Source organism: Panthera leo, chromosome E1 (assembly GCF_018350215.1).
Source record: "Panthera leo isolate Ple1 chromosome E1, P.leo_Ple1_pat1.1, whole genome shotgun sequence".
Lineage (NCBI taxonomy): Eukaryota > Metazoa > Chordata > Mammalia > Carnivora > Felidae > Panthera > Panthera leo.
The window spans coordinates 20,009,526-20,022,826 of NC_056692.1; the positions used below are offsets into that span (position 1 = coordinate 20,009,526).

At 38.8% G+C, this 13,301-nt stretch overlaps 1 protein-coding gene and 1 non-coding gene across 10 annotated transcripts in view; both read left to right on the top strand.

The window, feature by feature from the left end:
- RHOT1 (ras homolog family member T1) overlaps nt 1-13,301 on the top strand; it is a 90,977-nt gene that overhangs the window by 21,023 nt on the left and 56,653 nt on the right. For all 9 annotated transcript variants that reach the window (XR_006196358.1, XR_006196359.1, XM_042914883.1 and 6 more), the window contains exons 4-8: nt 1,745-1,788; nt 2,093-2,146; nt 2,458-2,510; nt 5,829-5,937; nt 6,246-6,347. Coding sequence is in view for 7 of the 9 variants with exons in the window: in XM_042914883.1 (XP_042770817.1) it covers nt 1,745-1,788; nt 2,093-2,146; nt 2,458-2,510; nt 5,829-5,937; nt 6,246-6,347 (362 nt within the window). In the remaining 2 variants the exon portion in view is untranslated. The remainder of the gene's footprint in view (nt 1-1,744; nt 1,789-2,092; nt 2,147-2,457; nt 2,511-5,828; nt 5,938-6,245; nt 6,348-13,301) is intronic.
- Nucleotides 2,218-2,351, top strand: LOC122207464. The gene has a single exon (XR_006196876.1). It is a non-coding gene; the product is annotated as a U11 spliceosomal RNA (small nuclear RNA).

Consider the following 13,301-nt stretch of genomic DNA (forward strand, 5'->3'; position numbering starts at 1 on the left):
CCACCTCACACTCCACATAAAGCCTCCATCTTGCAGTTGTCTGTCCCAAATTTACTAAGTTGGGTTCCATAATAATGAAAAGGAAGGAGAGAGATGGCAAATGACAAGTAGTAGTTAAATCATTACCCTCCTTGAATTGGCCTGTTTGCAGAGGTAAGTTCTAGATTAGTTTTGTTATCAGGCATGTAGAAAGAGTTCTGCATTTGAGAATTTGTTGAGTTCTAAATTCGTTCTTTAACTTATCTGCCTTTATTCCCTTCCCCAAATAATAGATAAAACAGTTGTCAGCTTGTTTATGTTATATGATAATAGAAGCACATTTGTATCACTTAATAATTTAAAATTTTTCTACCCACTGGTACTTACTTTTTTTTTGTTTCTTAATGTTTGTTTATTTATTTTGAGAGTGAGAGAGAACACAAGCTGCGGAGGGGCAGAGAGAGACGGGGACAGAGGATCTCCAAAGCAGGCTCCAAGCTGTCAGCCCAGAGCCTGATATGGGGCTCAAACTTATGAACTCTGAGACCATGACCTGAGCTGAAGTCAGACACTTAACTAAGTGAGCCAACCAGGCATCCCTAGTACTTACCTTTTTTTTTTTTTTAATGTTTATTTTTGAGAGAGAGAGAGAGAGAGCAGAGCATGAATTGGGGAGGGGCAGAGAGAGGGAAACATAGAATCTGAAGCAGCTCCAGGCTCTGAGTGATCAGCACAGAGCCCAACATGAGGCTTGAACTCATGAACTGTGAGATCATGACCTGAGCCGAAGTCAGACGCTTAACCGACTGAGCTACCCAGGTGCCTACTTACTATTTACTCTAGTACTTACTCTAGTACTTACTATTTAATCACTAAATTACTTTGCTTGCTTTAGGACTTCTTTAAAAAAAAAAAAAAAAAAAAAAGGAGCAGTGCCCAGCTGACTCAGTCATTGGAGCGTGTGACTCTCTTGATCTCGAGGTTGTGAGTTCAAGCCCTATGTTGGGTGTAGAGATTACTTAAAAACTTAAAAAAAACCCATAAATAAAAAAGGGAGTCCATTGTAATAGATGTCCCACTCTGATGGGGAATATTCATAATGTGGGAAGCTATGTGGGGTCAGGAGGTATATAGGTAATCTCTGTACCGTCCACTCAATTTTGCTATGCATTTAAAACTGCTCTAAAAATTAAAATCTGTTTGTAAGGATGGTGTAACTGCACTGTGGGGTTATATGCACATCTACCATTAGACCTGTTCCAGCCAGAGATGATATGCTAGAAAGGGAATTCTGGACGCTTTATTTATTATCATGCTCCAGTTTTGCTTCTGGGGCCTGCTCCCTAGCTTGTATTGCCCAGATTCTCACCTGGCCTTCTGACCCTGTGTGTATGGACTCTTTGTCTGGGCTTCTGACTCCTCCACCTAGTCTTCTAGCTTGGGTTTCTGATCTCTTTGGCCTGACCCTTCTCAACCCTGGATCAGATGCTGGCCTAGATTTATCACACAATGCCTTCTGCTCTCGAGTGCCTGAGTTATCCTCTGCTAGACTTGTCTTTCAGTGCCAGCCAGCTTCCTTATCATAGCCCAGCTCTTTCCTTTCCCTGGCTTGCCCTTGTCTTTGCCACCTCATCTGGCACTACACTGCGTAGATGACATGAGGGATGAAGGATATTGGGCGGGTGCCGTGTAGATGTTAGCTTTGTCATTCGTTTTTATGAAAATGTTTAAAATAATGGACATTTTTTGACTTTGTCATTTGTAGAAGCAGAACAGAGTGATGAACAGCTTCATCAAGAGATATCACAGGTGAGTTTAAAAAAAAATAGTTGCAGGTTTTTATGTGGGAAAACATCGATGATTCTGTGTCTTGTCTTTTTCATTCTCTCACTTAGGCTCTTTCAATTCTTTATTCTTACTGCTTTGAGTATGTTTTTTTGCTATAAATCCTTAGGAATTTTTCCTCTTAGAAGCATGCTAACTTTGGGGTTTTTTTAGGTTTCAAAATTTATTCTTCCTTTAGCCCAAATATATTAGCTAGTTGGTAATTAAATGTTACCATTTACATTTGTATTATTTTAAAATGCCGTTAATTTCTTAATTTCTCTTATAGGCTAATGTCATCTGCATAGTTTATGCTGTTAACAACAAGCATTCTATTGATAAGGTATGAATGTGTGAGTTTTTTCACTATATTCAGTTAAATTTCAGTGAGGGCACTTTTAAAATTGATCCTCAAAAAAGGGCTTCTGTTGTGAGTGGCACACGTAGGGCAGCTCCATTGCTCTTCGTACAGAATTGACATCAAGAGATTTCAGAAGCAAAATTTTTTGGTACCCAGGCAGCGGGTGATCATTGGTCCCGGCGCCCCAATAAAAAATAAAACTGATCCTCAACTTAGAGTTTTAGGGGTCCAAGGACAGAGTATTTTTCAGAGAAGAGCCACATCGTGGTTTAGCTCTTGTTAATTTCTTTTAGGTAACAAGTCGATGGATTCCTCTCATAAATGAAAGAACGGACAAAGACAGCAGGTATTTTTTTTTCCTCTGCAACTTGCTATATTGAAAAATTTCAAACTTGAGAGAAATGTTGCAAGAAATAGTACAGAGAACAGCTGTAAACCTTCCACTTTAAAAAAAAAAATTTTTTTTTAATGTTTTTATTTATTTTGAGACAGAGACAGACAGCATGAGTAGGGGAGGGGCAGAAAGAGAGGGAGGCACAGAATCCAAAGCAGGCTCCAGGCTCTGAGCTGTCAGCACAGAGCTGGATGCGGGGCTTGAACTCACAGACCGTGGGATCATGGCCTGAGCCAAAGTCGGACACTTAACCGACTGAGCCACCCAGGCGCCCTAGAGATCTTTATTTAGGAATTCATACAGGGAGATTTCTTTGAAATTCTTTGGGAGATACATGCGTGATGGGAAAAAGTAAGAGAGCACACCTTCTGTATTTTTCTGAACAGAATGATAGTTTTGGGTATAGATGTTTTCAGTTTTAAGTGAAAATGGAAATCAAAAATTTTTCTTTCAGTATTAATCAATTGAACATGTTATTTATGAAGCATTTGAGTATTTTTAAACATTAGGAAAATCAGATTTCTCTTTTGGTTGGACATTTTTGTGCCTTGAAACTATAAAGATGTGGTTCTAAACAGATGAACATGGTCATTGACCTTGCCTCATATATTTACAGAGGCAGACTTTGTGACTGCTATGGCATTGTGTATATGCTATGTCTTGCAGCTCTGATGGCTCCTCTTTGTTATAGCTGTAAACTCTGTTGTTGTTTTTTTAATGCTTATTTATTGTGAGAGAGAAAAAACACACTCGAGTGTGAGCAGGGGAGAGGCAGAGAGAGAGGAGAGAGATAACGCCAAGCAGGCTCCGAGCTTTCAGCACAGAGCCGACTTGATGCTCGATCCCATGACCGTGAGATCGTGACCTGAGCCGAAATCAAGAGTCGGACACTCAACTGACTGAGCCACCCAGGTGCCCCCGTAGCTGTAAACTTTGTAGTGACTTCTTAACGAGGTGAAAAGGGGAGAATGGCCCTGTGGAGCTAGTGTCCAGTGTGGTAGACTCTTGTCACTTGTGGCTGGTGATTACAGTAATAGACAGTACAGGTAAATATCATTGCCGTCAACACAGAAGGGTGTGTCAGAGAGGGCTGCCTTGGAGGAGCCCACGGCCTTATGCTCCTGACACTTGCTTTTCTTGCTGAACACTTGAGCTGTTTCCAGAGGCGACTCTTCAGAGGAGGCATTTTTTCTGGGATCTGTCAAGCACTGTATTGGACCACTGAATTAAAAAAAATTAGTTTTACTAGGACAGCTTCCTGAAATTCTGTGACTGGTTTTGTAGCCCTGCTGGGAAAGGAGCTTTTTTAACATTTGAAGATTGAATTGGGCTTTCTGAGGTGTGGCTGTTTTTTTCCCCTCCCTGAATCATATGAGCATACTTATTTTTCTTGTGGTTGACTTGTCCCAAGGTGATCTGTTTCTTCATTTTTGGACCTTACACTTTCCCGGTAACTTCCTTCCTGAGCCTCATACCTTAAGTTTTTGTTTGTTGCACATATATTTTTCCTTAGGATTTCCTTGGACTGTTGTCACAGTGGTTCTTCATCACTTAATCACGGTCACCTGAGGTACTTTCAAAGACTACATGTGCCTTTGCCCCACCCCTAGAGTTTTAGAATCTGTAGGTTTGGAGTAGGGCTTGGACATGTGTATTTTTTTTAAGCTCCATAAACTATTCTGAGCTCCCCTTCAGTTGCAAACCACTACCTTTGGAAACCTCCTGGCTGTTAGGAATCTATATTTGGGTTATATAATGGGCCAGTCCCCTTATGCATAACCATACTAGGGGGGTAAATAAATGCTTGCAAGAATTTCTCTTGCTATTTGGAGTTCCAGCAAGATGATTTGCTTTCTTTCCAAGCTCTCTTGCAGGACGTACAAATAACAGTTCCCTGCTAGACTCTCTTTGATAGTTCCCATTTAGATTTCTGATAGGCCTGTCAAATTTAACTTGTCTAAAACAAAATCCTTAATTCCCTGCCTACTCCCTACCTCACCCCCAAATCAATCTTTTCTGTCTCAGGAGATCTACTCATTTTGTCCAGCCAAAAACCTATGTATTTTTCCTGATTTCCTGCCTTGCCCTCCACCTCCATATCTAATCTACCAGTTGCTCCTATCAGTTCTGCTTCTAAAACATATCTCAAATCTGAATAGTTTCTCTCCATCTTCACTGCTCTAATCCAAGCTTTTTAAAATCCAACCACATTTTAAAGACTTTATTATTGGAAAAAGCCAAACACACAAGAGTAGAATCGTCTAAAGAATCCCTCTGTATCTGTCATCCACTTCAACAGTTATCAATTCATGACCCATCTTGTTTCGCTTATTACCCCTCCCATTGGGATCATTTTGAACAAATCATATTGTAAATATTTCAGTACGTATCTCTAAAAGACAATATATGACTCATTGTAAAATGTTGATCAGATCATGTTGTTCCCCTACTCATAATTCTTCAGTGGCTTCTCATTTTTAAACTCATAAAAAAATGCACACTCCTCACCACAGCTTATGTGTATGTCCTTTGTTCCTCTTTCCAACCCCATGTCATACCTCTTTCCCTTCGCTTAGTACTCTCCAGCTACTCTGCCATTTTTCTTTCTGTTTTTCTGTTCTTTGGACTCACAAGGATGTTTTTTCAATTTGAGCTCTATGCATGTGCTGTGCTTTCTTCCTGAACAGTTCTTTTCTGGCTCTTCACAGGGCACATTCCATTTCATCCTTCACTCCTTGGCTCAAATACCACCTTGTCAGAGAGATTTCTCCCTGATTCCTATATAATTAGCCCCCTTCAATTACTCTGTCCCATATTCCCCTGTTTATTTTCTTCATAGCACTTACGGAATTGGAAGTATATTGTTTATTTGCTTATTGTCCATTTTCTGATTTTCGCTATTAGAATGGGCAGGGACTTTGTCTATCTTATATCCTGAATGCTTAGAATGGTACTTGGCTTTTAATAAGTACTCAGCACCTGGATGGTTCAGTTGGAAGAGCTCGTGACTCTTAATCTCAGGGTTGTGAGTTGGGTGTAGAATTTACTAAAGAAAATAAATGAACCTAAAGATTTTTGAAAAAAAAGTACTGAGTAAATACTTGTTGAATATGAACATGCTCTCTAGGGGACCAGAGCGGACTACAGTAGAAGGTTCGTGTTGGGGGGATTAAGTAAAGCTTATTAGTTAGAATGAGTTTATGTACTTTAAAATGGATATTTAAGGTCTTTTGCCTTCCTTATTGTTACAACATATCCTGTTTATTTCAGGCTGCCTTTGATACTGGTTGGGAACAAATCTGATCTGGTGGAATACAGTAGTATGGAGACCATCCTTCCCATTATGAACCAGTACACAGAAATAGAAACCTGTGTGGAGGTATGCGTTACCGTTTGATTTTGAAATTTACTAGTGAATTCTCACTAAACTGAGGTTTAAAATCAGATGTGGGAAGGTAGGGGATGGAATAAATTACCTGCTGTTTGTGAAGTCATGTAAACCAGATAAAACAGATGACTTGGAGATGGCCGCTGTGTTCTTGTAGACATGACTATTGTGATATCAGCAAAGAAAAATGTATTTTTCAGTTTCTTCAGGCAATCTTATTATTACTTTATATTGATTAAAAATTGTCTTTAACTCCCATAAATGCTTTCAGAGTATAAAATTTTTAACTTTCTTTTCAGTGTTCAGCAAAAAACCTGAAGAATATATCAGAGCTCTTTTATTATGCACAGAAAGCTGTTCTGCATCCTACAGGGCCTCTGTACTGCCCAGAGGAGAAGGAGGTAACCCCATCACCCCCAGGCTATGTTAGTAGGGGCTGGAATGTGTAGGTGGTAACTCTAATAGTGATGATTTTTTAGTAACTCTTAAGTATTCTTCTGAACTGCTGAAATCTAAATTTATTGTCTCTCAAACAGTTACATTTTCTAGGTACTTCAAAGGCATTCATGTTAAATACTGTGAATAATATTCCAGATCAAATGGTATTTCAGGAGATGCCATTAAAACAAACCAAAGAATTGGCAACAATAACAGCAGAAAGTCCAAAGACTTAAGTAATGGTCTACTTGCTTTGCTTGGATAAAGTTCACAAACTTAAAAACACATACAAACGAAAGCCTTGTGTAGTAATTTGACATAGGTACAGCATGTAATACAACTCGAATACTCCTTTTTGTTTCATAGCTAAGAAACACAGTAATATCTAAAATTTAACAATATTTGCCATAGACTTTTTTCTTTGTCTTTTTAAAAAATTGTTTTTTAATTCCAGTATAATTAACATACAATGTTGTATTAGTTTTAGGTGTACAATATAGTGATTCTACAGTTCTGTACATTACTCAGGGCTCATCATAAGTGTGCTCTTAATCCTCTGTAGCTATTTGCCATAGACTTTTTTTTCTTTTTTTTTATTTTTAATTTTATTTTTAATTTTTTAAAATTTACATCCAAATTAGTTAGCATATAGTGCAACAGTGATTTCATGAATAGATTCCTTAGTGCCCCTTACCCATTTAGCCCATCCCCCCTCCCACAACACCTCTCGTAACCCTCAGTTTGTTCTCCATATTTATGAGTCTCTTCTGTTTTGTTCCCCTCCCTGTTTTTATATTGTTTTTGTTTCCCTTCCCTATGTTCATCTGTTTTTGTCTCTTAAAGTCCTCATATGAGTGAAGTCATAGGATTTTTGTCTTTCTCTGACTAATTTCACTTAGCATAATACCCTCCAGTTCCATCCACATAGTTGCAAATGGCAAGATTTCATTCTTTTTGATTGCCGAGTAGTACTCCGTTGTATATATATACCACATCTTTATCCATTCATCCATCAATGGACGTTTGGGCTCTTTCCATACTTTGGCTATTGTTGATAGTGCTGCTATAAACATAGGGTGCATGTGTCCCTTCGAAATAGCATACCTGTCCGGGGTGCCTGGGTGGTTCAGTCGGTTGAGCAACCGACTTCGGCTCAGGTCATGATCTCACAGTTGGTGAGTTCAGGCCCCGCGTCTGGCTCTGTGCGGACAGCTCAGAGCCTGGAGCCTGCTTCAGATTCTGTGTCTCCCTCCCTCTCTGCCTCTTCCCTACTCATGCTCTGTCTCTCTCTGTCTCAGAAATAAATAAGCCTTAAAAAAAAAAACAAAACAGCACACCTGTATCCCTTGGATAAATGCCTAGTAGTGCAATTGCTGGCTGATAGGGTAGTTCTATTTTTAGTTTTTTGAGTAACCTCCATACTGTTTTCCAGAGTGGCTGCACCAGCTTACATTCCCATGCCATAGACTTTTAAAATTAACTTTTATTTTTTTTAATGTTTATTTATTTTTGAGACAGAGAGAGACAGAGTGCAAGTGGGGGAGGGACAGAGGGAGAGGGAGACACAGAATCTGAAACAGGCTCCAGGCTCTGAGCTGTCAGCACAGAGTCTGACGTGGGGCTTGAACCCACGGACCGCGAGATCATGACCTGAGCCAAAGTCGGACGCTCAACCGACTGAGCCACCCAGGCGACCCTAAAATTAACTTTTATTGAGATATAACTCACATACCTTAAAATTCACCCTTTAAGTGTACGGTTTGGGGTGCCTGGGTGGCTCAGTCAGTTAAACACCTGACTCTTGATTTCGGCTCAGTCATGATCTCATGGTTGATTTCTGGGATCAATCCCTGTATTGGGCTCTGCACTGAGAGTACAGAGCCTGCTCGGGATTCTCTCTCTACCCCTTACCCCTCTTGCATGTATTCTCTCTGTTAAAAATAAATAAATAAACATTAAAAATAAAGCATACAGATTAGCGATTGCTAGTATATTCACATTTATACATCTGTCACCATTATCTAATTCCAGAACATTTCACCATCCCAAGAAGGGATGTACCCATTAGCAGTTACTACCATTCCCCCTTTCCCCAGCCTTTGGCAACCACTAATCTTTTTATCTCTATGGATTTGCCAATTATGGACATTTTAAATGGAATCACGCAATAGGTAGTGTTTTGCGTCTGGCTTCTTTCACCTCACGTGTTTTCAGCATACATCCATGTTGTAACGTGGATCAGTATTTCATTTCTTTTTATGGACAAATAATATTTCCTTGTATGGATATTCCACATTTTGTTTATTCATTCATCTGTTGATTAACGTTTGGGTTGTTTCCACTTTTTGATTATAGTGGATAGAGCGGTTGTTAACATTCATACAAAAGTTTGAATACTTGTTTTCATTTCTTTTGAGTGCATATTAGCAGTGGAATTGTTAGGTTACATGGTAGTTCTGTTTAGTTTATTGAGGAATCACCAAACTGAATGGCAGGTTCCAATCTCTCCACATCTTTGCCATACCAGTCCTTTTTATTTTTTTTTAGTGGTTTGTTATAGCCACCCTAGTGGTTGTTGGCATTTTGATTTGCATTTCCCTGATGGCTAATGATGTTGAACATGTGCTTATTGGCTACTTGTATATGGAGAAATGACAAAGTCTTTTGCCCATATCTTAATTGAGTTGCCTTTTTTTTTTTTTTTTTTTGGTGCTGCCTTTTTATTGTTGACTTTCAAGAAATCAAAAGTTGTAGATTTTTTTCCAGTAAAAGTTTATAGTATAGGTGAGTGGTTGTCTGACTTTGACCCAATTGGCCTGCCACCAATTTTTATATAGCCTGTGAGCCAAGAATATAGATGTTACACATTTTTCAATGACTGAAAATAAAAATCCAAAGGAATAATATTTTGTGATACGGAAAAATTATACAACTCTCAGATCTCCTCATTCATAAATCAGATGTTGTAGCCCAGCCGCGCTCATTCCTTTATGTTTGTCCGTGACTGCTTTTGTGCTGCAAAGGCAGAGTTGAGCGGTTGCAGCGGGGCCCGGGTGTGGGTACTTGTCACTCCTTATCTGCTTGGCGGGCTGCTGAGCGCACTGAACAGGTGGAACTCGATGGCTTGAGTCCTATGTGTGCCACAGTACTATAGCACTTCATTTTTTTATTGCCAGTGCATACCTATCACGCCAAAACAGGAGAAGAAACAGTTGGAGTTTTAGATGTCAAAGCAGGTATGTTTTCTGAGCTCAGACCACAGTTCCAGCATCGGTTTTCGGGGGACCGTGATGAAAACGTGAAGGAAGTTTCCTGTTTTGTAACCCATCTGACTGTACCCCGGAGGCCCTTCCCCTAACCTTCCATTGGGACTGGCTAATCTACAGTGTGATGACATGCTAACAGGCAGATATCAAGAAAAGAATCTGATTTTATAAACGCCTTCCGAGCAGTGAATGTGGTTGATTAAAATTACATGTTTACGGATGTGTGTCAGTATTGTCTGCATGTATCCACAAAATGATTTTTCAAAGAGGAAATATGTAAAATCTCATTACAGATCAGCATTAACAGACGAACATGTTCAGTTTTCACGACAGAGAACGCTAACTTTGAACCCTAATTAAGCAAAATGTTACTCCTCCAAAAAGAATTCCATTTTTTTATTAGTAGATCTCTATAGCAAATTTATACTCCATTATTATTACATTTTGAGTTCTGTCAATTAAACCTTTGTGGAAATTTGATTCTCCCTTATACCTACATGATCTTCTTGATTTTGCCTGTTGGCCCCCAAAGCCTAAAACATTTGTTATGTGCCTCTTCACAGAAAAATGCTGACCCCTGGTATTAGTAATTAATCTGAGTTATCCCTTAATCCGACCCTGATTTACTCTTCCTTAATCCTGATTTCTTGTTCCATAATTGGAATGCTTCTTTCTAATTTATTCTTAGTCCAGTATTTACTTGATTTGCTTCATAATGGTCACTAGGCACACTTGTTACAAACACCAGTTCCATTCTGATTCTGCCAGGTACCACATCCTGTGATCAAGGAAATTTGGGAAACAGTCTCATCCTGTGGAGATTTACCTGAGGCCCAGGCCCAGTGGTACATTAGATCCCCTCTCCTAGTTTGTTCTCAGTGCTTTAACTGCTACTTTTTCCCTAGGCCTATTATTAGTTCTGCTAATCTGCTAATCGCCCCTGTCCCTCCCCTGGTCCCATAAAAGTAAAACACCTACCACCATCTGTTCTTTGTTTCTCAGGTGGACCTACCTGACCTAAAATCTCTAACTTTTAGAGACTAAACCTTGTTTTAGACAAGTATAAGTTTAGTGTCTAAGCTTGTACCAGAACCTTTTATTTACACAATAATAACTTTTTTTTTTTTTTTTTTTTTAAGTAAGGTCTATACCCAACGCGAGGCTCAAACTCACGATCCTGAGATTAAGGGTTGCATGCTCTACCGACTGAGCCAGCCAGGCGCCCCCAAAATAATAAACTTTTAACACAGATTTGAGGTGGAATCATCAAAAAAAATATTCAAATTTAAAGCCTGATTATTAATTCAAAAATAATTCCAGTGATGATGGACTCTGAATGGCCCATGGAATCCTCGACTTAGCTAATAATGAAGAAGATGTGACTTGTATAATAATAATGTTTACTCTGTGAGGGTTTCAATTACTTATATGCAAACAATATTTTTATTGTAAAAAATTTTTACAGCTTTATTGAATACAATTTTTAATACCTTGTAAGCATAGTCATATTTTGGCTTATATTTTAAGGTAATTATTATTTAAATATTGTATTGAGCGAATACCTTAGACCACCTTAGTTTCTGATGCATTTCAAATTTTAATGAAAAATGCATCATTTTATTTTTCTCCAAATTACCTTTTTTTAATGTAGCTTTTTATGATGTGAGGAAAAACAAAAAGTTACATTTCTGTTTTTTACATCTTTCTAGGTATTGCTACTTTTTTAAACATTTAGGTTATTATGTAACAGATTTTTGAAAGGAAAGTAAATAAAGGATAACCATGGAGTCTTTATTAATTTTGAGTATCTAATATTAGGATCACATTTATAGAAGTTATATCTTACCATTTTAAGTAAAAACTCACCCATGATTGTAGATGTTCTAGGTACGGCTCATTTAGTATGCTTACAGAGGAAGCCCTATGAAGGCTTTTTAACTTCTCAGTTTTTTATAATCTCTTTATATCTTAGGTTTTATCTTTTTCTCATTATATCAAATTGCTCTCCTAAAGACCCTATTTTTTTTAATGCTTATTTATACGTTTTATAGAGAGAGAGAGAGAGAGACAGAGACAGCATGAGTGGGAGAGGTGCAGAGAGAGAGGGAGACACAGAATCCAAAGCAGGCTCCAGGCTCTGAGCTGTCAGCACAGAGCCCAACGCAGGGCTCGAACTCACGAACTGTGAGATTTATGAAAGCCACCCAGGTGCCCCGTAGAGACCCTATTTAAAACAAAAAAAAGAAGGGTTGTCTATATATGCTTGGGAAGAAAACTGTTTCCTTTTTTTTTTTTTTTTTTTTTTTCTTTTTTAAGAGAGCGAGTGTGCGGGAGCTAGGGAGAGGGGCAGAGGGAGAGAGAGAATCTTAAGCAGGCTCTATGCTCAGCTCAGAGCCTGATGTGGGGCTCAATCCCTCAACCTTGGGATCATCACCTGAGCCAAAATCAAAGTCAGATGCTCAACCAACTGAGCCACCCAGGCGCTCCATCTGTTTTCTATTTTTATTTTTATTTATTTTTTAAAATTTTTTGTTTAATGTTTTTATTCACTTGAGAGAGAGAGAGAGAGAGAGAGAGAGAATGTGAGTGGAGTAGGGGCAGAGAAAGAGAGAGACACAGAATCCAAAGCAGGCTCCAGGGTCTGAGCTGTCAGCACAGAACTCAACATGGGGCTCGAACCCACGCACTGTGAGATCGTGACCTGAGCTGAAGTTGGATGCTCAACCAACTGAGCCACCCAAGTGCCCCGTTTCCTATTTTTAAAAGAATTTCTTTTCTGCATTTGAGTTTGATAGCATGATCAAAACTCCTCATTACTGTTTGTTCTGGATAGCATGATTTCAGTTAATAAGTACACATTTCCTCACCTTGCCATCTTCGTTTCTCAGGTTCAGACTGTCCATAAGAGATCTCCTTCCGGGTTAACACAACGTTTAGATATCTTTCTGAAAGTTCCATTTTCTCAAAATTGTTGACAGTGCTTATCTTACAGCAATTATACAAATTAGAAGCCTGTGGGCCTTATTTTTAAATAGTAAAGTATTTGTTCTATCCATTATAAATCCTAAAACAAAATTAAGGAAGTTGTCAAAATATGTCTCTAGCAACATTACTTATAAAAGTTTTACAGAGTCCCAAAAGGCAAGATTCTATTTTAAATGTAATTCTGGTAAGAGGGAGTTAATAAAAGCCTTTATGCTTCTAACCAGTGCTGTTTTGCCACCTGTTTGTGAATAAGTACACTTAATTCCCAACTTTGATACACACACACACACGTGACCAAAACTTTAGTCCCATTCTTCTACCAGAAGATTGGTCAAAAATCAGAAATTGGTTATACCTCAGTGAAGTTGGGGGGAAAAATCAGAAGTTGGGAAGGAAAGCCCTTATAAGTGACTTCATATTCTTTCTTTTTATTTAAAAAAAAAATTTTTTTTTTAATGTTTATTTTACTTTTGAGTGAGAGAGAGAGACAGAGTGCGAGCAGGAGAGGGGCAGAGGAAGAGGGAGGCACAGAATCTGATGTAGGCTCCATGCTCTGAGCTGTCAGCAAAGAACCCAATGTGGGGCTCAAACCCATGAACCAGGAGATCATGACCTGACCTGAAGTCAGACGCTTAACTGACTGAGCCACCCAGGCGCCCCGAAATT